We start from the raw sequence: 24,906 nt of genomic DNA on the forward strand, positions 1-24,906 counted from the left end.
CTCGTGTACTTGAAGAAGTCTAATTCTAGAACACAGGATAGTGATATCTGAAATGAAAGTATAAATTGATCAAAATACATCTCAAAGACAGACAATGATATATTTTCTCTGTTTAAATTTACATCTGATGTTGATTATTAGCAGGGAAGCAACATAAGTGGCTTGTGTTTACGTAGTGGGGCTGATGGCAACCTTTACTTGTTACTATCCTTAAAACCTGGAGAATGAGGTTTTGCAATGTGACTGCAATGGTAATGGGAAACATGGCTCTGTTCTCTGATGCTGAGTTGTGATTGAAGGCACTGACCTGCCATAGACTTATAATAGGGGAGCAGGTGTGGCAATGATGGACTTTAATTTCCTTTAATAAACCTTTTATGTGCCACACTTTTACTGCCATTCTATGCTCTCCAAGGTCCTGCACATAATAGGTTCATTACTTTTGATTACTATAGTCTATTGAGACAAACAACTCCAGAACACACTATATATTATGTTCAGTTAAACCAATATAGACTATTTATCCACTGTGCATTATTTCACCTGCAACTCTACAGACAAAATTAACAACAGCTCCTGTAAGCTAAAACTATTAAAACCACTGGTACTCCTTTGTCATCATTTCATAATAAATACCACACCAATCACAGTGCTGCTCTTTTAATTATGAAACAAAAAGTGTCCACTGCTTCTACTGAACAGCAGTTACTTTGGTCTAAATAGCACGTTGCATTGTGATGAATATTTAAAAACTGCACAATGAGTGAAAAGCAACAATAAAATCAATGCAGGTGATTTTTCTATTGATTTTCTTACCTTGGAATAACTTGAAACTATGAGAGATGTTTAATCAACTCAAATCTAAAATTTATAGAACTATAATATGTGGCGCATACCACATATTAAATTAATCATCACGTCTGTGTTGCATAAAAAACACCTTAAGTTACAAAAAGTCCCTTGCATTAACTTGAAAATTATACAAAAGTAACAATAAAACTGAGAAATCTTCTAAGTGTGTCAGCAAAAAGACCTCTCTTGCTCAAAATTTAAATGTAATATCTTTGGGTTTTGGTAGTTCTTTCAGAGACTGCCTAATACAGAAAAAAAGTAAACAAAGTTTCTCACTTCTTATTTTTAGCTACACATCGATTGTTTTTCATGAAATTACAGCCACAGATGGTCAGCAAGAAGTATTCAAACTTTTAAATCACCCATGGAACATCAAAAGAATTAAACTCTAAGTGAGAAATTCCATCCAAAGCTTTCAGAGGTAATTGTTGTCAAGGTGTTAATTTGAGAGACATATGTTATTACTGCTATGTACTGTAAAGGTTGGAGGGATTCTGGAAAGTGCTTCATGCTCCCAAAGCTGAGGATGATCAGCCCTCCCTCCAGTATGTATTTTGTTTTGAGACAAGGAGTCGTAAGGGATAAATGGAGTGGTCATGTCTGTGCAAAATCCTCACACGATGTCTTACTATTAATTTTTTTAGCATCACAACCATAAGGTTAATATCTAAGTGCTTGCCAGGAAAATTTTATTGGGAATTGCAGTCCCATATTTTTTTAAGGGCAAGCTTCACAGAAATAACAAGTGAATAGTGGAATTAATTCCAGTTTATCTTTGTGTCACATACTTAGATTCTCTGATTTGATGAGTTAAAAATCCATCTAAACAGTTTCTTTTCAAAATTAGTTGAAACTAGCTAATGGACTCAGAAGAAATTAGTGGGAGATACACAGTCAGAAACACAGCAACAGAGGGATAGCAGCTATGCAGTCCCAAATCATTAGGCAAGCAGGCTAAGAAATAGATGCTTGCCTTAGAATTGCTTCAGTTACACCCTATTCCTGTGATATGGAAATTTACTGAGGGTGTTGATGTTGAATTATTTTCTGAAAGCATGTTCCAACAAATCTCCCTACGTTTATGAATGCTTTCTGTCCAACTTTGTGAATTCCAATTTGATCCTCCCTTCACCTTTCCTTCAATATCGGTTGACACTTCAGGGTAAGTCAATAACTAGATCCCAGAAAACTGACTGGAGTCACCGATGATACCACAAATTCTGCTTGGCTGAAACTGGAGTAACTTGCTCTGTGACTGCCGCAGGGTATTTGTGTTTCTCCAGATGAATTTACCTGTGGAATAGCAGCAACCATACTTTCTGAACAAACAATTTCAGGGTTCCTGGCTGCAGAAACCAAGTGTTACTTCTTCTGTTTGTACCATTCCACTGCAGTCAGCGGACTCAAGAGCAGCACCTGGAAATACTTCCCTGAGCGAGAGAATCAGGATTTGGCTCCGAGTTTGGGTTTTTGCGTGCCTGGAGTCTATCCGTGCACATGTGCATGTACTGATATTGTAATGGGATCCAAGAATATGAGTAACAGCTGAAAATAGGGCATGTGCAAAAAATGATAATAATAACAGTAATAATAATAACAACTATTTCAGTTTATTTGCACATTTTTAATACTGAATTTCAGAAACTGAATTCATATTACTATCTTGGTAAGATAGTTTTACAGCACACTGCTGTGAAACAAACTATGACTTGGGGAAGCCAGTGCTGCTGAGATAGGTAAGAGTGAAATCCAGCTCCTGGAAGGAGTTAATGTAAGAGCCGTACAGTTTCTAATTTCTGCTGTATTCTTTGTACAAGCATGACTTTCCTGGAGTGTATTTCACACTGCTAGAGTGTCAGTCTGCTTCCTTTTGCATAACTAGCTAGAAGAAAAGAAATCACCAGTTTATCTAGAGGTAAAGTTTATAAAAATTGACATTTTGTTGTGATTTTCCAACTAAAAGTTACATTCTGAAATGAAATTTGGCAATTTCCCTAAGACAAACTTTAACTGATTTTGAGATGTTTGAAAAAAGAATAGCTTTTCTCTACTATTTTTAGTATATAAACTGTTCAAGTTTGTATAGAGGTAACAGCTACATCTGTCACCAGACTTATGAACTTATCCAGGAAAAGAAAAAAACCTCGATGACCTTTAAGGCAGACAAATCCACCCCCAAGTCTCAAACACAAGCCACAAACTTCAAAGTCGAAGTCCGACTCTCCTAAGTGCTACAGACACGTCTGTGCTGTACTGTGCCCCAAAGTGACTTGACGCTGCGTGTGCCTCTCCCTACAATGAATAATGCCCTCAGAGCAAGCTTTTCAGTGTTTTTGGTACTCATGTTTTAATGTTTCTTTTCAATAACTCATTTAAGAATCTAACACGTTAAAAGGAAATATTGTCAGAAAGAAAATGATTTTTTTAAATAAATCTGAAAGCAAGAAGATTTCCTGCACCCTGTCCAGAAATAAAGAACACTGTTTGGCTGTCTCTGTAGATATTTCTGCTGAGTGCATGTTTCTGACATTCTACAATAGCTTTTTTTAATATAAAGAATTAATGGCAGACTCACAATGAGAACTACAGGTCAAAAAGGAAATGCAGAGTAGACATACAGCAACTTCTAGATAAAGCTTGTCTATTCTGATTACCGGCAGTAAAAAAACAGACAAAATTTTTAAGAACATTTCTTGTACTGTGGTTAAAGTTTCTTCTTCTTCTTCTTCCTCTTCTTCTTCTTCTGTTTCTTCTTTTTCTTCTTCTTAACAAAATGTTCATGGCCAGGAAGGAGAAAAAATATTTACAAAGTAGGTGTTTTTAAAGACTTTTACTGACAATATGCCTTGTTTTGTGATTTTGTTTATTCTTAACGAAGGAGTCATCTCATTTTATTTTTGAAACATTTACTTTAGTTTACATAATTCTATTCCTGATTTCTCTGGGAAAAAGTTGAATAACATGGAAATAACTGGTTCAGACATATTCATTCCTCAGGAATGAAAATAAGTAAGTACATCTACTGCATGCAAACTTTAGAACATGTTTACAACACATATAAATCATCAACAATTTGGCATTTTATAGCGTGGTTGAATGGTATAAATATTTTTGAGAAGTAGATGTTTTTTATATTGAAGTCACTACTTGAAAATATGCAGCGACAAAATAAACCTTAAATCAGAGTCAAGCTTGAATAGCTTTGTAATGAGGATAATTTATTCTGATTCTCACTTCTGATTTCTGAGTTGTCACTGCTGTTGTATACTTCATCCATGCAACTTTGCACAACTGGCAGTGCTGAATATAAACCAAAGCCATATGTTTATGTCCTTTTGCCAAACGACTACAGCAAATAGTTCTATTATTCCCTTAGGTAACCAACGTGTGCCAAGTATTTCTATTAGTCTGCTTTACCAAGGCTTCAGAGGGCAGAGGCACAGCTTTATGAAATTAAGGGGTAACTGCTAGCTTTTTAAATTTTGAGAAAAATTATATATTCTACCATGCTGAAATGCAGCTTAACACAAGCTGATGCGTGATCCTATTTTCTTAAGGCTTTTTTCCTTGGATTTTTATTTTTTACGTAGTTCAATATCTTGTCACTATTTCCTGGGCTACTATGTACTAAATATAATTTTTTAGGAGAAAGAAAGTGTCAATATTCAAAAAGAAAAGAATGCTTGGACCCCTTGAGATTTTTTACAAATACACCAAAGTTTTTATCCCACCCAACTGATGTGTAGATAAAAAGCCACAATAAGCGTTATAAAAAAAATCACAAATAATCTATCCCCCTCAGATTAAATTTAAGCAGTGCATTATGAACTATGTTCTCACTCCTGGAGTCATATCGATTCAAAGATGTGTTCCTGTCATTATGTAATGCTAACAGAGTGTAGTTCTGAAACTTACAACCTAGAATTTCTAGGTGTTTACAAAAATTTATATCTTTTTCAATAGTTCAGTATTGTTATACCTGACTGTTGAAGACTGCTGTTTTTAAAACAGCAGATGCTGTGCGAGAAAAATAGTCATAGTGCATGAGACGCTACGCATGATACCACGTAGTATTCTAGTACTAATATAGAGATATATTTTGACTCAAATTCATTTTTGTAAATAAATTGTCCCACCTTTGTGTGTTTCCGGGTGAAAATATGTGCAGATTCCAAAGGACCAAATTCTTCACTCAGCCCAAGATGCCTTGCCCGATTTAACAGATAATCCTGAAATTCATTCTCTGTAAAAAAGACCAAAAACAACAAAAGAAAACCAAAACCCAGCTATACTAAATAAAATGTAGATGAAACAGGACACTTTTTAAATTAAAATGGGCAAATAATCCAGATGCATTTTTTTCTTGTGCGTTTTTTTCAAAGATGTAGTATAGAGGCATCAATGATGCTTCTAAAAGGCAGAAAGAATACCATTTTTTCTTTTGTTATGGTACTTTCTTTATATTGTTAATGACCTTTCCGATATCTTATGGAATAGACTTGCTCTTAGAAAAGTTTTTCTTCTTGCACAGACAAAAAGCCACAGTTTCTATATGTAGAGATGCTTAGTCAAATATTTTTACTGCATCAGAATGCCTTTGACTGAGTTGAATGGTTCAGTACATGATGTGCAATAAAAGACAAGCATTCTAAAATATTTTAACAATAGCAGAAAACCTCCCAGTTTTATTTGTTCCTGATTTTGAATATCAGAGTTTAAAGTTTGGCAGACTGATAGTGTTCTCACCATAAGCAAAGTGAAGGAAATCCTTGACATTTCTCCATGCTCAATTTTTATTCCTTTCTGTGAGGAAACTCCTGCGGTAGTAACAGCGAGGGAAGAAGAGCTGCAGAAGTGTTTATCTGAGTGTACAATACTGAGGGTCTTGTATTCAGAAATAATAAATACCTGAATCCTTCGAACACTTAAAGTTATAGGCACTTGCAACCTGGGAAAATCTGACTGTGAGCAGTTATTATGGGCAGGCTTTATTTAGCATCACTCCTGCCACTAGTGACCCCAATATAAAAATTTTACTATCACTTGCAACTTCAGAGGTCCTTTTCAAATTGTATCCAGTTCATGTAGTAAAAAAAAGATCTATTCATTCAACATATTCCAATTATAACAAAGTTTGCAGATAAACTTTTGGAACTTGAAGGTGAAACTTCAACTACTCATTTAATGATATCCGATGAAGTTTGGTCAGTAAAATTTGTAATGCTACATTTCTGAAAATGGACAGGCTCACTCTAAACAGATTCTCAGGGAAGCTAAAGTTTACTGAGTGAGTAATTTCTGCTTGAGTCCCCATAGATAGAATATTAGTTGCATCCCATCAATAACTTTTAATTAAAATAAATAAGCTTTTTTTCAAGTAGCAAAACAGACACCAGATGCAATGATAAAGAAGGGAGAAAACACAGAGCAAAACAGGCCAATACCAAAAAGATTTTTTAAGCAGTTTTCTATCCAATATGTTACTGGAAAAAGATGTTGTTTATCCTCAAAGGCCTTTTTCCCCATTATTCTATTTCAACATCCATGAAAAAATACAAAAGGAGTCTTCAAGCTTTCTACCTGCCTTTTCCTCTTTGTTCAAAACACACTAACCTAAAACAAAAGATCTCTGAGAATAGCTACAATGGTGAACAAAGCTCTTTCTAAAGCCTAAAACTTCATGGCTTTTTGTCTAAAATCCTATCATGTTATGTATTTATTAGCAATATATTTTTCATTTATTTTCTCAAAGATTGCCAATAAAGAACTAAATCACATAAGGGAGTAGCTGTAAACCCTTCGAGTTCCCTAATGTCAAACTCATTAGCATCCGAATAACCACACAGCAGCACATCATCTGCACAATTGCAATTTTTTACTACTTTTAATAGCGTTTCTCAAAGGGCTCATTTTCAACTTTCTTCAGTGGTTAGTTGGTTCTCTGGGGAAAAGGAGCTTCCTGACGCTCACAGCTTCCACTCAACAACCAGGCCGTTTGCTGTCAGAAGCATCAGCCCTCTGCCCTAACCCCATCTGCTGTCTCTCTCATCCTAAGGGACCGAGAGTTAAGACAGCACAGCTGAGATCCACTTGGAAAAGTGCACAAAGGACAGGAAAATATACAAAACTTTTCACATTTAACTTTACATAATAAGCTAATACATTGAAAATTCTCCTTTTAATAAAAAGGGTCGGGGCTGGGGCAGGGCTGGGGCGGTGGTTTTTAAATTGTACTGGAAAACTACATGCGGCGGTGCCATTTGCTATTTTATTCCCATCTGCCTTGCGTACCACACCATCAGCTATCTTTGTAAAGCAAGAGTGTTATACTAGGACAAAAGCAAGACTTTATATAAAGCACAAAACCCCAATCCCTCTTCTCCATTTAATTACAACAGAAGTTGCTGGTTAGTAAGTTTAAATGTGCCATTTTCTACTTCTTTCACACAGCAGAGTGCTGGCTGCCATGCAGCTGATTCGTGGGTGAGTACCCACATTTGAAGATTGGCTGTTTCATAAAAAGTCTAATACAATGTCATACATCTGTCATGTTATAAACAGGGTGTGTAGGATTATGCTGTGTCATGGGATGTGACATACCCCTAATGGAATATAAGCTATGCGTCACCCCTCTCCACACTCCAAGAGGCAACTTACATTTCAAATGTAAGTGCTGGGATCTGATACTTCAGGTAGCAAACAAGAGTTAGTGCTGATTTCACAGTTACATCAAGATCTTATTGTTAATGTTACTGAGAAACACGTTATTTAATATATTTATGAAGTATAAAATTAATCACAGGCCAAATTTTGAGGCATTGCAAGAAGTGCAGATAAAAGGCGGCAATGCCGACTGGAAAAAATAAGATCTCAGCCTCAAGAGACCATAAAGAACATCCATCTAGGTCGCCAATAGACAACCTTGACGATAAAATTGTTGTTGATGGAAATCAGGCAGAACTAACATTATTTGTCAGCCAAGGTTCTTTGGTGGGATCATTCACACCTATCTTCATTTGGCCCACTCTATTCATAGCTTGCATTAACTCATTTGTCCGTTTTAGTGAGAAATTCAAAAGGATTTACAGACAGCAAGTTATGCATACACTTCAAGTCCCTATATGTCCAAACAGAATTTTTTAATCCTGAACTTGAAGTTTGCCTGCTTACAAAGAAAACCTCCACGCTTTTCAACCCTCACCTCAATTCAACTAGAATAATAAACTTTATAAACCCACAAAGATGGAATAAATGAGTTGCTTGATTTGTCAATGTAATGGTTGAGTGAAGTCACCTGGAACCTTTGAATTCATTCTTTGGTTTATAGCCATTTCCAGTGCAACATGATTTTGTACTGACTCTAAGGTGCCACCCCACTGAGATCCACGAGTCATACCGGGATACTGACATGAATCACTGTTTGGGCCCCGATCCTCAACATCAGATGTGTGTGACAAATCCCTTCATGTAACCGTTCTTGTTGACCCATTGTCTATGGGTAAAAGTCCAGTCATTCAGGTCAGATTACTAGAGAGTTCTTCGGGATTTAATAATGAGAAAAGACATATTCTACAGGTAAAATTTGTCCCACCAGAAGTCTGAGGTTGTTTTCTCTGTCAGAATTGCAGTACACAAGGCTGTACTACTTCTGTAAAAGACCCCTAAGAACTTACTCTAAGCATAATAGATATCACTTCCAACACATGAATTTTATTTTCTCTCATTTACCACATCACTAGTTGATATATTGCAAATATGAAAATGAACGATCACAACAGTTTGTGATTTATTAACTCAGAATGGCAATAACAGCTAAGGAAACAAAATCTGATGTGATTATGATCCCTGAACATTTTTCGTGTTTCTACAGTGATGATTTCTCTTTCTCCAGATAAAATGACCCAACATATTTAGTATTTGAGGAAAAAAAAAAAAAAGGGGAAAGCAAAAGACGACATTTCAAATGAGTGAAGATATATTGACCTCTGGACTGCAGCCAGATATTTATCCTGGACAGGCTGAAGTACATAACTTTACACATGAAGCTCTGCACAAATTTATCGGTCACCTCAGTGAGACCCTTAAGTGCATGTGTAATGTTCAGCACATGAGTAAACAAATTAATTTCATTTGGCCTTCCCATGCTTTACTTTAACATCCTCACTGCAATATACATGGACAGTCTTGGAAATCTGAAGGATTCTGTCTGGAAACATCATTTTTATATAGTTTGAGCTTCAGAAAGGAAGTACTCCTCTTTGTACTTGTTTTACGAAGTGCAGAGTACACATGAAACAGAATTCTTGCTGCTTCAACTATGTCATTTTCTTTCCCAAATACAAGCCTAAACTTTATCTTACTTAGTTCTACCCTGAGATCACAGGAGGTTACATTACAGCCTTGTAACACAGGCAGTTGTCCTTCCAGTACCTGTGAAAACACAACCCTTGCACTCATCTTCTCTTTTAAACACAAAAGTAGTACCAATGCCATGTGCAAGATCATATTTTGCCTAGCAGAAGGGTTTAACTTTCACCTGATTTAAGCAACAAACTATCCCTCAAAGATGCCTGAGGCTTTGCTGTAATTAACATAGCTGCATTTAGATGCTATTCATGACCGATAATTCCAACACCTTGTAAAAAAAAAAAAAAAAAGGTTGCATGCTGTAAACATTATAAACATATTCAAATAAGCTTAACACAATCTGCCATGCTTATTTCTGCCTAGATCATGGACCAGCGAAATGGTTAATGCAAATGGATTTATAATTTGCTTTGGGGGGCCAGTTTCTTCTCCTTATTTATTAGCCCAGCTGATGGGGCAGATTTGATGAGGCACTTCTGGAATAATTGAGTCATCACACAAAGAAGGCTGCTAGCATTCAGAGTGGTTTTATCAGCAGCAAGCAGGCCTGATTACTGACAATTACACTCTGATCCGGTGATGGAGGAGAAAGAGCCAACGAGTGGGAAATGTCCGTGTTTCTATCCAGGAATAATTTCTACATTCATTTTACATGCTAAGTGTTTCCTATCTCTGCATAATAAACTGTAAACAGGAATAGATGGCACAATGTCCCTTAATATTTCCTGGTAATGAAGACACAAATGTACAGTGAGTGCTGATAAATATAGATGAAACATAAGCTATTCTCTGAGTCTGTATTGTTACCTTTAAAATAAATGCATTTTGGTGGTAAAAGCATAATCATAGCTAATGCAAAAAAATGACAGAAGATTGAAGCTGTCCTTGTAACTACACAGAAACTTTGTAAAAGTCCTGTTAATCACCGCTGCTCTAGAGGCTCATAAGCTGAAGGTGATATACTGGAAAGAACATCATTTTGTTTCTCAATAGTCAACTATGTAGGAACTCCTTTGCTTTGACACAGTAAAGGAGAGCAACAGCGGTGACCTCCATTAACACTTCAGGGATAGAGCACATCTCAACGCGAAACTGAAAAACAATGAAGCTGGTCCTAGAAGACACCTTCACTATGATAAATTCTCATTTCCCTCTCATCAGCCTTAAGATAGTGTTTATAATGGATTATAGAGCTAGACCATAGATTTCATGAGTTGTGTATAGCAACGTATTATTGCCTTTAGGACGTTATTTTTTTAGCAACCAAGATGCTGTAAAATGTCAGTTATTAACAAAATGCTGAAAGCAGAACTTTGGAAAAATCTGTTTCTTCTCTGACTCAGGAAAAAAAACCACATGGAAACAGACATGCTGAAGAGCTGAAATGTGATTTTGTGTTTGTTGATGGGCAATTATAGATTTCAGCAGGAAAATGTTAATGCCCTAGTCTAGGGAGTTTTTTCTTTTTTTTGAGTTGATCAGGCATGAAACGCTGAATAATAAACTTCTGCATGCTTGTTTATTCCTTTTCCTCTTTTTAAACTAATTCATAGCCTCAAAAGAGCTAAAAGTTATTCTCTGTTCTCCTGCGGTAACTATGGTAACTATGTTTCATTAAAGTAGCCACTTAACTTCAAGGCTTGTGCTACAATGATATGCATTATTTAGAGTAAAACCACACCATAACAACCTTATGATTTCAGAGCAATTTAAAAAGAAAGTTCAAAGAGCATGCGTCATTGACTCTGGAACACAGGGTTTGTTTTCTTTTGAAACATGTTTACTCTTTTTCAGCCTGGATGACTTTTCCTGCATGGAGTCATCTCTGTTGTGAGGTACTTTGTGTGGGGGGACCCATACTGACTTCAGCAGAAGACGACCATGCTCTCCATGCAGAAGGGGTGCTCATTAGTCACAGGATTGAGGCCAGTGGGAGACATCTGAGCATGAAGATCAGTATAACTAAGAGCAGTGCAATGAATGGTGGTATTTTATTGCAGCCTTCTTCAACATCAGGAAGATTCTGGTCCGGTGCTGGTATTGCCATACGCCTGGTGTTTAGCCACCACTTTTACAGTCCTTGTGCTGTTACATGGTTTACAGCAAGCTGGTTAGAAATCAATGGGTTTGAAGGACAATTTTATGGGGGTGCTGTTGTGGTTGCATTGAACTTCTGCAGAAGTGCTGGAGCTGATTAGAATTGGTAAAAGTGGTCACTTCTCAAATACTTACAGGCTTAATCTAGGTTACTGTACGCCGTCCCTGTGATTTCTGACTGTTCCAGCCAAATGTTTTGGGGCTGATTTAATAGCCAGAATTAGGACACCGCAATTCTTATGCTGGACAAAACCCATGGCTAATTAGCTCATTGAACATTCTCTGACATGGAGTCAAAAGGAACAATGAACTAAAAATACAAACTATTTTTATAGAAAGAAATATAACTACCATTCTGATACCCTGTGCATTCACCCTCCCCTTTTTGAAGAACAAGCTCTCTTCATTAAGTATGACAGGCATGTCCCAAGAAAGGGAAAGTCACACAAAGGGAAGAAGTGTGCCTTCCCTCAACATGCAAATCACATATGTTCATTAACTTCAAGAGTGCCATGTGAAGTACAGTCTGCCACCATCTAAAAGACTTGTAATGACCCTAACTGCTAAAGATAATGGGGCTTGCTTGCACTGCTGCACTGCCCTGAAGTTCCGGGGAACATGCTGAAGAGGACAGGGAAAAATAAACCAAGAAAAAAAAAGATACCTTGAAACTCGAAGTAAGGAAAATATTGACTAATAAAATGTGCATTTAAAATGATCACTGGGGCAGACTTCCTGTCTGAAAAGGTTTCACTTAGCAAATGTTTGGATCAGGTGTGTGGAGCACGGAGAAGGGTATTCAGTCTGTTCAAAGTTGTGCTAAGCGGCAGTGGCACCAGGGATGGGGCCTTTTATGATTCTAGAGTGGGGCAAAGGTTATTTCCTAAAATGACTCCTGTCTTCTGTCATAGGCATAAAGAGAAGGCACCACGATAGAGCAAATAAAAGGAAAAAATGGGATTCTGGAACTCTCTTCCTGCCTCTGCCACTGATCTATTCTGTGACCTTCAGCAAGTCTCTTCACCTTTCAGCTAAATGAGGATAACGACCTAGAGTGCTGTGAAGTGCTTTTGTGCATTTCTAACCATGCTTTAAGGTAGTTAGTATTATTTTCATCCTCCTGCGTTCATCAATTTAATAGCCTGCTCATGCTTTCACTTCCTCTGAAACTCAACCCGATACTTCAAGAGTGTGCTACTACTTGGGATTTCCAAGAAAAAAATGTTTCCTCTTTCTCTTCAAGCTTTTATACTAAGAAAAAATGAACAAATAAAAAAGGACAATTCTGAGAAGAATAGGTACTAACTAATGCATGATGAATGGTGAAATAATTTAAAACGCATTTCTGTTCTCTTCTCTCTTAACATATTAAGCAATCCAGAGGTAACTGCACTCTTGGCACGTCAGGTCTTTATCTTAAAAATCTGTTCCACTTGCTTTCCTATAAAGAGAAACATTCTCCTAGGAAATTAACCATTTTGCTTTGAATATTTTTGCGCTCAATGTTGAAAATGCCAATAAGGTGTGTGTACCTATATCAAAATATATATATATATGTATAAACTTGAATTCATATATATATATTTGTGGTAACATTAAGTTCAAATACTGTACACAGCGAGTACTGCATTTAATTTAAAAGAAACTGAAAGAGAAAGTTTCTTTCAATGTGAACATATTAGGTGGGTGGTAAGAAAATGGCCCATTGTACCACTAAATACTACTGAATTAAAAATAACACTACAGAAATATATCTTTGTAATATTTTTTTTATATTGGTAAATAACACTGATTCATTATCCGTCCTATCACAGTAAATTTGACTTGAGCATGATGAAAAAAAATCTTCTTATGGAGAGATATCTTACAAACTTTATCACTTTAAACACAGTTTCCCTTCAGGCTCCCTAGTGTGAGCCTGGCTCCACTGAAAACAACCAGAACACTCTCGTGGACCTCAGTAATACATGCTATTTGCATGTGGAAGCAGTCACATACACTCAGGATTAACCACTCAGGTATACAAAGATACAGTTCTGGCCAGAAGATCTTAGAAATTAAGATGATTAAAAACTATTTTGGATATGACAGCTGTAAATAATAAATAGCAGTTTAGAAATTCCAGTATCACATTAATGAAATTTTGCTATTTTAGTTGATAGTTACATCATTCTTGTTAAGTAGGCCTGTATCAGGTGTTCAAATATATATGTACTAGGCTGGCTTGTTGCTTGGGTGTCACATTAAATCATGGGTTCTGCCTTTTCTGTTGGCACCTCAAACGCCAAGATGTGTGCAGAAAAAGGGGTGGGCTGGGGGGTGGCGTTCGTGCTCAGGGAGTAATCCTTTCTTTAATATGCTGTGCTCACCTACCCCAGGAGACAGATTTTTGTTTTCTTTTGAAGGGTTTTGCATCATTCTGCATCAGAACTATGTCCTGATACACAAAGTAGTAGCTGTGACTTTTAAATAATCAGCCTCACTAAAGGCGCCGTTATGGCAACCAACAATGTTCTACCTTAAATCATTTTGACAATGCATTCGCTGCGCTGCCCATAGACTTGGAGGGTATCCTCACAACATTCAAAGCTGGGACGATATTCATGGTTAAGAAAAGTCCAGAAGCAGCCAAACAGGTGTGTACTTCTCTCAAAAAAGGCCTTTTTAAATAGAAGACCTTTTGTACACTAGTTCTGTCCTAGGCCCCTTTTAGGGGCCACACCTGAGAGAGAAAGTGAATTATCAATGACATTTTTTTAAAGAATCAGTGGTTTAACACTAATTTCTAATCAGATCCTACAGAAAGGAACAGCTCGCATGGCAGCTGTACTTTTCCCAGGGTTAATTACCTTTCACTGCTCTCTACTAATGAGTCAGCTGTTCCTGTCATCACACAACTACACTGTGTTCATCTGTAGCTCTAGCTGTGGACAAACACAGTAGCTAGAGCCCTGTTTACATATTGGTGAGGTTTGTTGTGCAAAGAATTTGCAAAGCAGTTTAAAAAAATAAATACGTAAAACTTCCATTCCCTTGTCTCTTTTCATGGAAACAACTGTATTTTTCAGGCCAACACTGTGTTCTCAAGGTTACTGAATTAATCAACAAGACTAGAAACCTAAGGACACGAAAACTAATAAAAATTCATCTTCTGTAATATTGCATAATAGTTTATATAAGGAAGATTAGATCTGTGTACCGATCTAGCTTGTCTTACCTGATTGTTGGGTGAGAATGTTTATTTATAGTTTGCTAGTCTATGAACTAGAAAACTTCTTTACAAAATATTTTTTTAAGCAGTAGAACAGATAATAGTACAAAAATTAATGTACTTAAAGAGTTTGCATTATTTTGATGGCAAACACATATGAGACAATGATTTAAGGCTTTCAGTAACCTGCTAATGTTTTTACATAATTCTAGAAGGCAATTCGATAGCAAGTAAACAGAACACATCATTTTCTAGCTGGGGTGAACAGGATGTATTCTTTATAGCTGTGTAAGATCAAGAGTGATCCTTATATACCACTTTTATACTTTCTCTTTAAGGACTGTATAAAACTCGGGGGGTATTTAGAAAGGCTAACTTTAATAACAAGGAGGTGACTTAACATCTAACTTCTTTTTATTGTCAAGAAAGTAAGGGCACAGGCTCCTCCACAGCAGCAGTGAGCACCTACGGTTAGTCACTAACAGTAATTCCAGCTTTCTCATGGGAGGTTACGAAGACTGTGGCTAAAGATGGGCATTGGGAAAGAGCTTCCCAAGCTCAAGTCCTCTTTGGGTCAACAATCAGAAAATGTTTGCTTTTCATATAACTGAAGGCAGGACCCTAAGCACTGTCTTCAAAACATGTTCCTATGCTAAAATTGTCTGTATGGAGGTTGCCCTGATCTGAGCAGGTTTCCTTGGGGCAAGACCTGTAGGTGTTAGTAGAGAAAGTAAATTTTCACCATACACCATAGGGACACCACAGACTACGTTATGTGAGAATAAGCTCAACTACTTGCAGTTGTATCTGCACCAGGCCTGCTCATGAAGACATTATTTGAGGTTGAATTCCTTGCTAGCTGTCACATGGTATAATGGTACTTGACAAATCTAAGCACAAATATGGTCTTCTGAATACGATGACGAAGGAAGAAACTTAAGCTTTCCAGGTCCAGGTTAATCTTGCAGGACTGGCAGCTCAGAATATGATAAATTTGCTTTTGAAAATATCAAGCCAAAAGCACCATGTGATTTCAAGAGATCACTTGAACAGTCATCTGGGAAATGAACTTCTCCTTTGAACATTACTGCAATGAACCACCTCCTTCTCTCTGGCACCTTAAGTTGTGCAAGCTCTATTGACAACCTTGGACACTCTGAGCAATGACAAAATGTCAGCTATGTGGTTATGGTCTTTTAAAAGGCAGATATTTATTTATTGCTCTATTAGAAGCAATTCTCCTGCTTGGTTTCAGAATTTTATGTGAAAGTGAATTTCCTGAAGGTACATTAGCTGGGCTAAATGATTCACAGAAACCTCTGATCACTCAGGTCAGGCCAGGCAAAACTGTTATTATGTAATGCCCATTTTGTCTCAGATTCTCCCTCTGCTCAAGAGATTGTTCCTTCTTCCCACACTCCCTCTTAATGTTAAAAAAAATATTTCTCAGGGATAGCACAGGCATTCTCCTTCTACTAGAAGGTCTTCACATACTACAGGTTTGTATTTTCCTGAGTTCTCAAGATGCTTTCCTCATCCACAGGCAAGAAAACCAGCAATGTGTCCTCTCCATTTGATGAAGAGGAAAACCTAACCCTTGGACTGAGTTTCCCACTTTCCTGGGATGCAGTCCACCTAACTGGAAGTCTGTCAGTAACAGGGTGTTGGGGTTTAGGCCTCAAACCAGGACACAGGGCTTACCAGCTCTCTATTAGAAGCAGACTTCATGCTGTACACCGAAAGAGCTGGGATGCTTGAAGACAGCTTCTCTAAATACCCTATTGGGTCAATGATAGTCCTACTGTGGGGATCCTTCTTGGAGGTTCAAGAGGGATCAGACATACCAAATGGTATCTCTGAAAACTTCAGGGCCAAAAATCATATCTTCTATACTGTGCCTACTTAAAAACTTCATTACTTTCAAAATACCATCAAAATAGCCATGCAACTTCTAAATTTAAAAGACAGGGATCATCTTGCAACTATGAATAAATACCAAAACCCCACAAATAAACAGGGAAGCAAGCTATATGACCTGAAGGGTATCCACAACGTTGAATTTGCTTTTTGAAACCTGGCACTCATTGATGGGAAGCAACTTGCACTTCTGCAATATTGCCCTGTGATCACAAAATAGTAGCACATTGTTCACATTAATAACAATAAAAATAAGTGGCATTACTAATGTTGTTGCTATAAATAACATTGGGCTATTTATTCTCTCATTCTATTCAAAATGTGTTGGGGATATTTAAGAAGACACTTTTTAATGACAGCCACTAAAATGTTGGTTGTGGGGAAGAAAACTCCGACAATATTACATGTGAGCAGGTTAAGCTTTTCAGGATAAATGTTAAATCAGTCTCAAGGGTTATATTTATTGAACTGGTGTCAATTTATACGATAATGAACTTTGCATGCTCACAGTTTTGGGCATGATTTTCATTGACTTGGAATCTCATCTGTGGAAGTGCTACTGGAGACACATAGTTACTAACCCTTTGTAAAACTCACTGTTACAAAATTAGATCAGGCTGAGCATAATCTTACAGCCGAGTTTACTACTGTGGCTATCCTCTGAAAAGGCAAAGGACTGTCAGAGACGTAGCTATGCTTCCAAGGCCAACCCGTGCCTCCCATGGTATAGATTAGGGTAGTATAGGATTAGTATATCCATATGCTGTTCCATAGGGACCATCCACTACCTAAGGGTTAGCACAGATTAGCGGTGCTCCATCCCGCTCTGATGCCCAAAGGAATTCTGAGTTGCCCACTTAGAAATACAGTTTAAGCACTTTGCCTTGATCTGAAGAAACTTTGAGAACCTGACCCTGGAGCTTTAAAAGATTAAGATTTGTTTGAAAAAACACACACCTATGAGCTAAAGCTGTGAGTATGATAAATAATTCTCTAAAAATCAAAATTTCTGTTATCAAATCTCTTCAAACACGGAAAAAAAAATACTTGAAATCTATGCAAAGTATGCACAGTAACCGAAATTTTGAACTGAAAGCTTGCATGTATTTTTTGATAGCATGAGAAACATTGAATCACTATAACCTCCCACAGAAATAGAGCAAACCCGTCATCTAATCTATCCTTCTATTACCTTGAAGCTTGAGAAACAGAGTCTTGAAAGCCTGAGGAGAGAGAGAAATCACAGAGGTACCCCTAAAAGTGCCTACAGAGTCTGAGTAGTGATCAATGGAAGAAAGAAAATGTGGAGCCGAGTCTGGAAATTCTTCTATCAGCAGTGTTTAAAATATCTCACTGGTTTAATGTAGAAATCTCTAGTGTATTTTCAAATGAATGGATATTGTTGCATCTTTACAGCTTATTTCTGCTTATTTTTTAAGAATTAGTTTTGAGAAAAGAAACCCTTTTCTGAAGGGAAACATAATGACTTCTAAGAACAAAGCAGGCAATTTCCCCTTTCCCTTTTGCAAGTAACACTTTTTGGGGGCAAAATTCAGTCCTCTGATCTGCACAGCAATATTCAGTTTTGCTATTCTGCTCTCTATTAATATCTGAGCACACATCGAATTTCATCAATGCTGTGTATATCCAACAGGAAAGTTTTTGTCTAAGGCTTATCATATTATTCATATCTTGTCTTGTATGAAATTGGGAGAAATAGTAAGTTTATGTGGAGACAAGCTATAAGAAGAAACCAAGTCCAGTTTGTAGGCTGGACAGGAAAGACTTTACATGGCTGAAATGCAGATATATATTTCTGAGGTAGTAACCGCCGGCATCCCATAGGCTCTGGGTAGCCTGTAGGCAACCTGCAGGCATTTCTGCTGCTGCGTAGATGTGTGATACATCTTACTAATTTGATACATCTACTTCAGGGTGAAATGAATTGCATCCAAGAAACGTCTCTTTCTTTCTGCTGACCCTAAAGGGAATGTGGATGACTGGCTCAGGTCTAGACACTTCCACTGCGCACACAGACACTTCACCAGAGGATTCCTAAATGAGGAACCTACGGCAATCACTCAGAAGCATCTTACAGCCTAAATAACATGGACACTATGTGGCTCTGAGCTGTATTTTAAAACAGGGTGAAAAAGCAAGAGAAATAAAGTAGGGAAGCATCCTTCAGGAATGAAGGCAGTGCCAGTCCTTGTAGGAAAGAACTGGCAAACAAAATGAAGCTGCTGAACAAATAAAAGAGAGCACTAATGGATAGTGTAAATCAAAGGAAAGTTAGCCACAGCTTTGATATGAGCAGTGTGGCTTCAGAGGGACAGGAGAATCCAGTGTCAAGAGGCAGAGAAAGAAAAAGATTAGCATGATACGGCAAATATTTCTTTATCTAGTTGTAGAAGAATGAAGAAAATCAAGTTCTAAGCACAAGAGAGGGAAACAACTCTTAACAGTTGATATAAACTGAAATACAGTCGTTTTGATATTTGGATTGGACAATATTTTATGAAGGAATAAAAGTTTTCTTGATAAGTAAAAGCATCACATGAATTGATGTCTGATAAACAGGAAGTGTATCTCAGCTTGAAATATTATTGTCTGATACTGAATACAGTTGTTTTCTTAAGTGTAAGTTCTCTATTTAAACTTATCTGTGTTTCTTCCTTGGTTTATTATGAACTTGAGAAACCTGATGTCACCAATGACAGTTGCTCAGCATTTAATTCTTTTTTTGGTTTGTTTTAACCATAGATAATGCCACATGCCCTGTTCTATTTGATGTCTTCTGTTCAGAGCCAAGTTTTAAACAATAAAATTAAAGAAATTAAAAGCCAAATTCCTTCTAGCATCTTTTGCTGGCCTTTGGAAGCCAACAACAAGAGCCAGATTTTCAAAAATGAAAATGTTATTGTTCCTACATTGCCTGCCACAAACATGCCCCTTTTTCAGTGTGTAAGGTGAGTGTTTAGGCAAAGAATTATTGACACAATAATTTGCTTGATTTGTGAGTGCCAAGCAGGGCTTTTTCACATGCACTCAGTGAAAAATAGTTAAAAAAAAGGAAAAAAAAAATGTCTTGTTTTCTTTATTTTGTGTATTTACTCCAAAAAAAAGTCTGGTGAGTAAAATTCACCATGTCCAAACAAAAGACTGGCAGCTTAAGTAAGTATATGAACAGGGGGAAGGGAGACTTATTTCCTGAGTTTCAACAGATGTCATACTTAATTGGTTGTGAAATAAACCAGAGCTACTCTCGGCCTGTTTCCCTAGTTTCAGCTGTGAAGACACTTTCAAACATGTGCATTTCCCTCCTGCTTGTCATAATGAGGGTGTGGGGTGAGAATCAAACCTCCAAAAGGAGTAAAGCAGCATGCATGTTGTATAAAGGCCTTCAGATAGACTAATTAAACAGAAGTGAAAGTTGCATCTTTTATTCCTCCGAGATACACATCAATACAGCATTAAGCAAGACAGCTCTGTTGAAGGGTGATTGTCTTTGCCTTCTGCTAATATTGGGAAGTCACTGGACTATCCCATTCTGCACCAAGTTTTTCCACTTCTGTGTGTTTTCTCTCTAAAACACACTTTTTCTTAACTCAGAACATTGGCAATATCCTACAACTTGGTGAAATGTGATAATTTTTCTATTATGACAGAGAAAGTATCTCCTAGGTTTTTTTTTTCCTTGCAAAAGTTTTCTACTAGAAGAAGCAGAGTAACACCACGACACCACCACCAACAACAAAGGAAGAATTGTCAATTCTGTCAAACAGCATGGTTAAACATGGTGAAGGACACAAGAAAATGGAGAACAAGACTTCTCATAGGCAAAAAGCCTAAACATTTGTGACTACGGTTAACCAGCGGTCAACGGTAAGCTAATATAAATGCAGGCATGCACATCTAAAGGAGTAGGGCAAAAAATGTTAGCCATTCATTTTATGCCATATTGTACGTAGCCCTCAAAATTAAAATGCTCTTTTGAGGTTCATGGGAAAAAATTAAATATGTGAAAGGTGTCTCTCTGTGAAACTCAGTATGACCAAGTTCCAGAAAAAAAAAAAAAAAAAAAAAAAGAAAGAGAAATGTGTCACTTAAAACATTTCAAATAGAAATGTAATGGGAATTGCATGAAAAGAAAAATTAAGGCCAAGGTCAAATATGTTTAATTCACCTGTGACAACCAAACTGAACAATATTTGTTCTTTTAGTTTAGACTTGGAACCCAGATCCCAGGAGTGCTAGGAGAGAGCTTTAATCCCTAGAAAAAATTAAAATTCCCAAAGTGCGTGATGGAAACCAGCATAATCCTTCCTGAAGTCAGAAATAAAATAGAAAATACTTTATTTGCTATTAAAACAAGAGCAGCTATCACGATCTTTACTCTTTTAATGTTTTACAGGTCTGACTTTCGGCAGATGACCTCTCTTGTTTGTCCCTACATGTTTTCCAAAATATAAAAGTGAAATAGAGTCCCAAGGGCACTGTACTTGAAAGGTTATGAGAGTTAGAGAATTTTAACCATGCCTGCCAAATCAGCAGATGGCTTGTGATTATAATTATATGCATCAATAAAACGAATAATCTTTACAAAATTTGAATTTCTACTAAAGTAAGGGATTTAGTAAGCAGATGCAACAGAATGCATTTTCTTTAACCCTTTTTGTAGAGAGTACTGTTTCTCACAAAAATAATGGGAAGGCTTTCCATAAAGTAGCTTGACCATATACTTGTGCCTTAAATATGTGTTTCTTTTGACCAGTGTCAATGTTATTTAGAGTGATTTATGGTTCAGCTGCACTTTATTCACTAAATGTCGAATGCTTATATATAGGATGATTCCTATCAGAGCCATACTTCAAAATGGTATTTAATTTTCTAAAATGTTAGAGATACAATGAAAACATCATGTGTACTCAGTCTCTTCATTTATATCGCTATGGTAGTTCTTTCTGTTTAAGATTTTGTGACTTTCCATATCCTGTATGGAAACTGAGTTAACCACGTTTTTAGTGAAGAAAATATTTTTTTCCAAATTGTGGGAAATTTATGATTTTTTTTTGGGGGGGGGGGGGTAAATAACAAGAAATTGAATTATGTATAAAAAATAAATTAATACAAAAATCACAGGCTTGGATTTCTATGACCACTGTCATTACTTTCAAAAATACTTTTGTAACAAGATCTAGATTGTGTACGTTAGGTTGTGTTAAACTTCTGTCTGAAGTAGGATAAAATCACACAGTAGAAAAATTAAACAAAACAAACAAAAGGCCCCCTAAGCCTAATCTATTTCTGGATGGCATCATAAAAATGCTTTTTGAAGACGTGATGGAAATATCCTATACTCTTCTGATATAGCAAGGAAGAAAATATTTGAGAACAGTAATAAGTACATTTTCAAAAAAGCCTGTTTGGGATTCTGTAGCTGCCTACCTATGATATTTTAACATTTATTTTAGTCAAACATTTAAATGTGAACTTTTATTTGAAGAAGGTATGTGTGTTGGTTTTTTGAACTACTATAATATCTCTGTTGTGAAGAGTGCAAAACAGTATTTTGATGCTCATTAAAAAGTGGATTTTTACTTCAGAAATGACAGAGCCATTACTCTGTATCATGTAAATCCTTCTTAGCATAAGGATTATTGACCTGATAGTCCATAACGGTGCCTTTGGAGCCATTACTACTTTGTTGTGCCAATCCAGCTGCTGCACATGTGCTCTAAGTTGGGGGGGGTGGGAGGCACTGAAGGTGTCAAATTTTCTCCTGATATTTAGGAAACTGACCCAGTGACTCTTAGTATCACCTGAAGAAACACTGTTAAGAAGAAATTGAGATCTCCAATATCACATGAAATGATATTTTGGAAAAGTTCTGAAGCATTATTTTTTTTAATCTAATATCTCATGGAGTGGAGTTCAAACACATGTCTTTAAATGAAAAGCAAGATCTTTTTAACCAAAGTTCCTTAATGGAGGGAAAAGTTCACATATGAAGTCAAACCTGAAAAATGAGCTAGCAAATATTACCTGAACCTATTAAGCAAATCAATAAATCCCTCATCTTTAAAACACTTACACACCTGCTGTACTCTATTGAAGTGAGCCATCGACCTCACCTCAGTAGAATCACTCATGTGTACAAATGCTTTTGTAAGTGTTCACCTACCCAAGAAGGTAAGCCCCATTTTCATTACAAAGTAACTTTTACCACTAGGTTATCACCTTTTTTGAACCAGAAATATGTCATTCAGAGAGGCAAAAGTTGCTAGTACTATCAGAAGTCTTTCACGAACATAAATGAGAGCAATTCTCCAAAGAGATTTTAAGTAAGTCGTAAAAGAAGTTAAGAGGAAGACTATCTTTTTTTATCACTAATTTTATACTAAACAGTATCTTCAGTCTGAAGTGATTCAAGATTCAAGTAATTCAGAAACACTGATTCTGCTTATGCAGTTTTTAATAATCCACAACTATGCCCACATAAACTACAAGAAGTGACTCAGTCTGTTATACATGTATACTTCCAAAATTAACTAGTTAAGTAACAGATAGATTTTGGTCTAGACGCTCCAAATAGATATGGAAGTAGTAGAATATAAAGTTTACTCTGCATGTTATTTGGTATGTTTTATTTTGGAGCGACAAGCCAGGCCTTCGGGAAGATTGTCTGTGACTGACCTTCGAGGTACTTGCTTATCAGGAATACCAGGTATTTTGGGGTTACTGGCTTGAAATCTATAAGCATGCAAAAAAATGTGAATTAGAATTATTCAATTCAGCTGTGTAATGCCATAAAGTTTTTCAGATCCACATGCACAACTCGCACTGTTGTCCCCTGAAACTGTGCGCAAAGATAGGTGCAAGGGCCTCATATTGGACTGTAAGGTCCAAAAAGTCTATTGAAAAGAGATTTCTAAAAACCTGTTGTGTTACACAGTTTATGAGGGAGATCAAATGAACAACATTAATTATCAGAAATCAAGTTTTCTTTGCCTTTTCCTTTAGGTGTATCAAAAAAATGACAGACGAGAAAAAATAACGAAGCTATGAAAAACTACTGAAACTTACTGTGGCTCAACCTGTTGGATTACAGTAGCAGTATGACTTTTGTAGCACTCCTGCATGTTCATTACGCCTATGAAATTACTTTTTTTTTTTAATAGGAAAAGCGGCAGCTGAACTTAAGCATTCATATGGTGAATGCTGAAATATCAAATCACCTTTACTTTCATTCACATACGTATGTAAAAAGCATGATGACTGTGTGACAGGGATGTGCTCATTTTTAAAAGCTGTAGTGATGCACCTGAACATAAACTATCCTCAAATCTTACCTGTTAAAATGAACTGAAAACTTCATATCGGTTAGCAAAGTTCAAAGCAAAACTGTGTCATAATATTGTAGCTTACTAAAACTCTAGCAATTAGGTATGAATTATAGGACTTAGCTGAGAAGGTAAGCTTGCTTTCTGATGCCTGTATATGTCATATTTTCTGAGGTAGCATCAGAAAAAAAATGTTGCTGAGATGCACACACCTTAAAATTACAGAAAATAAAACTAAATACAAAATTTTACTCAGTTTGTTTACTTCCTGATTAAATTTCCTGAGTTGAAATGACTGGGAAATGCAAAAGCAGACATAACTGTTAATATATACTGAGCTTCAGTGAACTGGGGTACTATATAGGTGAACACAGTTTTTGCATATGTACACTTTTTATATAAATATGCACATGTGGACTTGTATATATGCATACACCCACACACACACACTTTGTGAGGAATTGTCAAATGCATATGTTAAAACATCACAATTTATCTTAATTTCTATAAGCTGTAAGACACTAATATTGTCCATGCAGTAAAAAGGATGTCCCTGGATAAGCGACACATCATAGTAATCTGACTTCTGTGACCTATGAAGAGTTTTAATTAAGTGAACAGGTTATCCTGACACATCTAAATACACATATATTGCCAAGTTTTTTCCCAAAATAAATAACTCTTCCAAAACAAAACAACACAAAACAAAACAAAAAAAAAACACAAAACCCCCAACTGTAATGCAGGCTGATGTCTAAACCCCATTTCTTTAACTGTCTATATTTGAGAAAACATTCTTAAAACATATGGTTTTCAGTGGGGTTGGGGGGGGAGTGTAGAAGCATTACTTGACTCACACAGGCATCTTGCAATAGTATCGGGTCGTTTTGAACCTAACATCCCCTGAGCCCCCAAAGTGCAAAGCAGACAGAAACATTTTAGCAATGCAAACAAGACTTTCTGGCAACTTCCTGTTGCCATTTTTCAGCAAAATAAAAGGTCCTGAGATACTAAACTGAAACACTGCTAGAAAAGATTTTATCATTGATTACACAGGCAGGCACCTGCTATTCTAAGATACCAGCTGAATATTTTGCTGCTGTGCAAAGAAAATAGGTA

At 36.6% G+C, this 24,906-nt stretch overlaps 1 protein-coding gene across 1 annotated transcript in view; it reads right to left on the reverse strand.

The window, feature by feature from the left end:
- ST18 (suppression of tumorigenicity 18, zinc finger) overlaps nt 1–24,906 on the reverse strand; it is a 171,504-nt gene that overhangs the window by 68,534 nt on the left and 78,064 nt on the right. Inside the window, exon 3 of the mRNA XM_009889179.1 lies at nt 4,989–5,095. Within this exon, the coding sequence (XP_009887481.1) occupies nt 4,989–5,095 (107 nt within the window). The remainder of the gene's footprint in view (nt 1–4,988; nt 5,096–24,906) is intronic.

The sequence above is a fragment of the Charadrius vociferus genome, unplaced genomic scaffold, assembly GCF_000708025.1.
Source record: "Charadrius vociferus isolate BGI_N301 unplaced genomic scaffold, ASM70802v2 scaffold347, whole genome shotgun sequence".
Lineage (NCBI taxonomy): Eukaryota > Metazoa > Chordata > Aves > Charadriiformes > Charadriidae > Charadrius > Charadrius vociferus.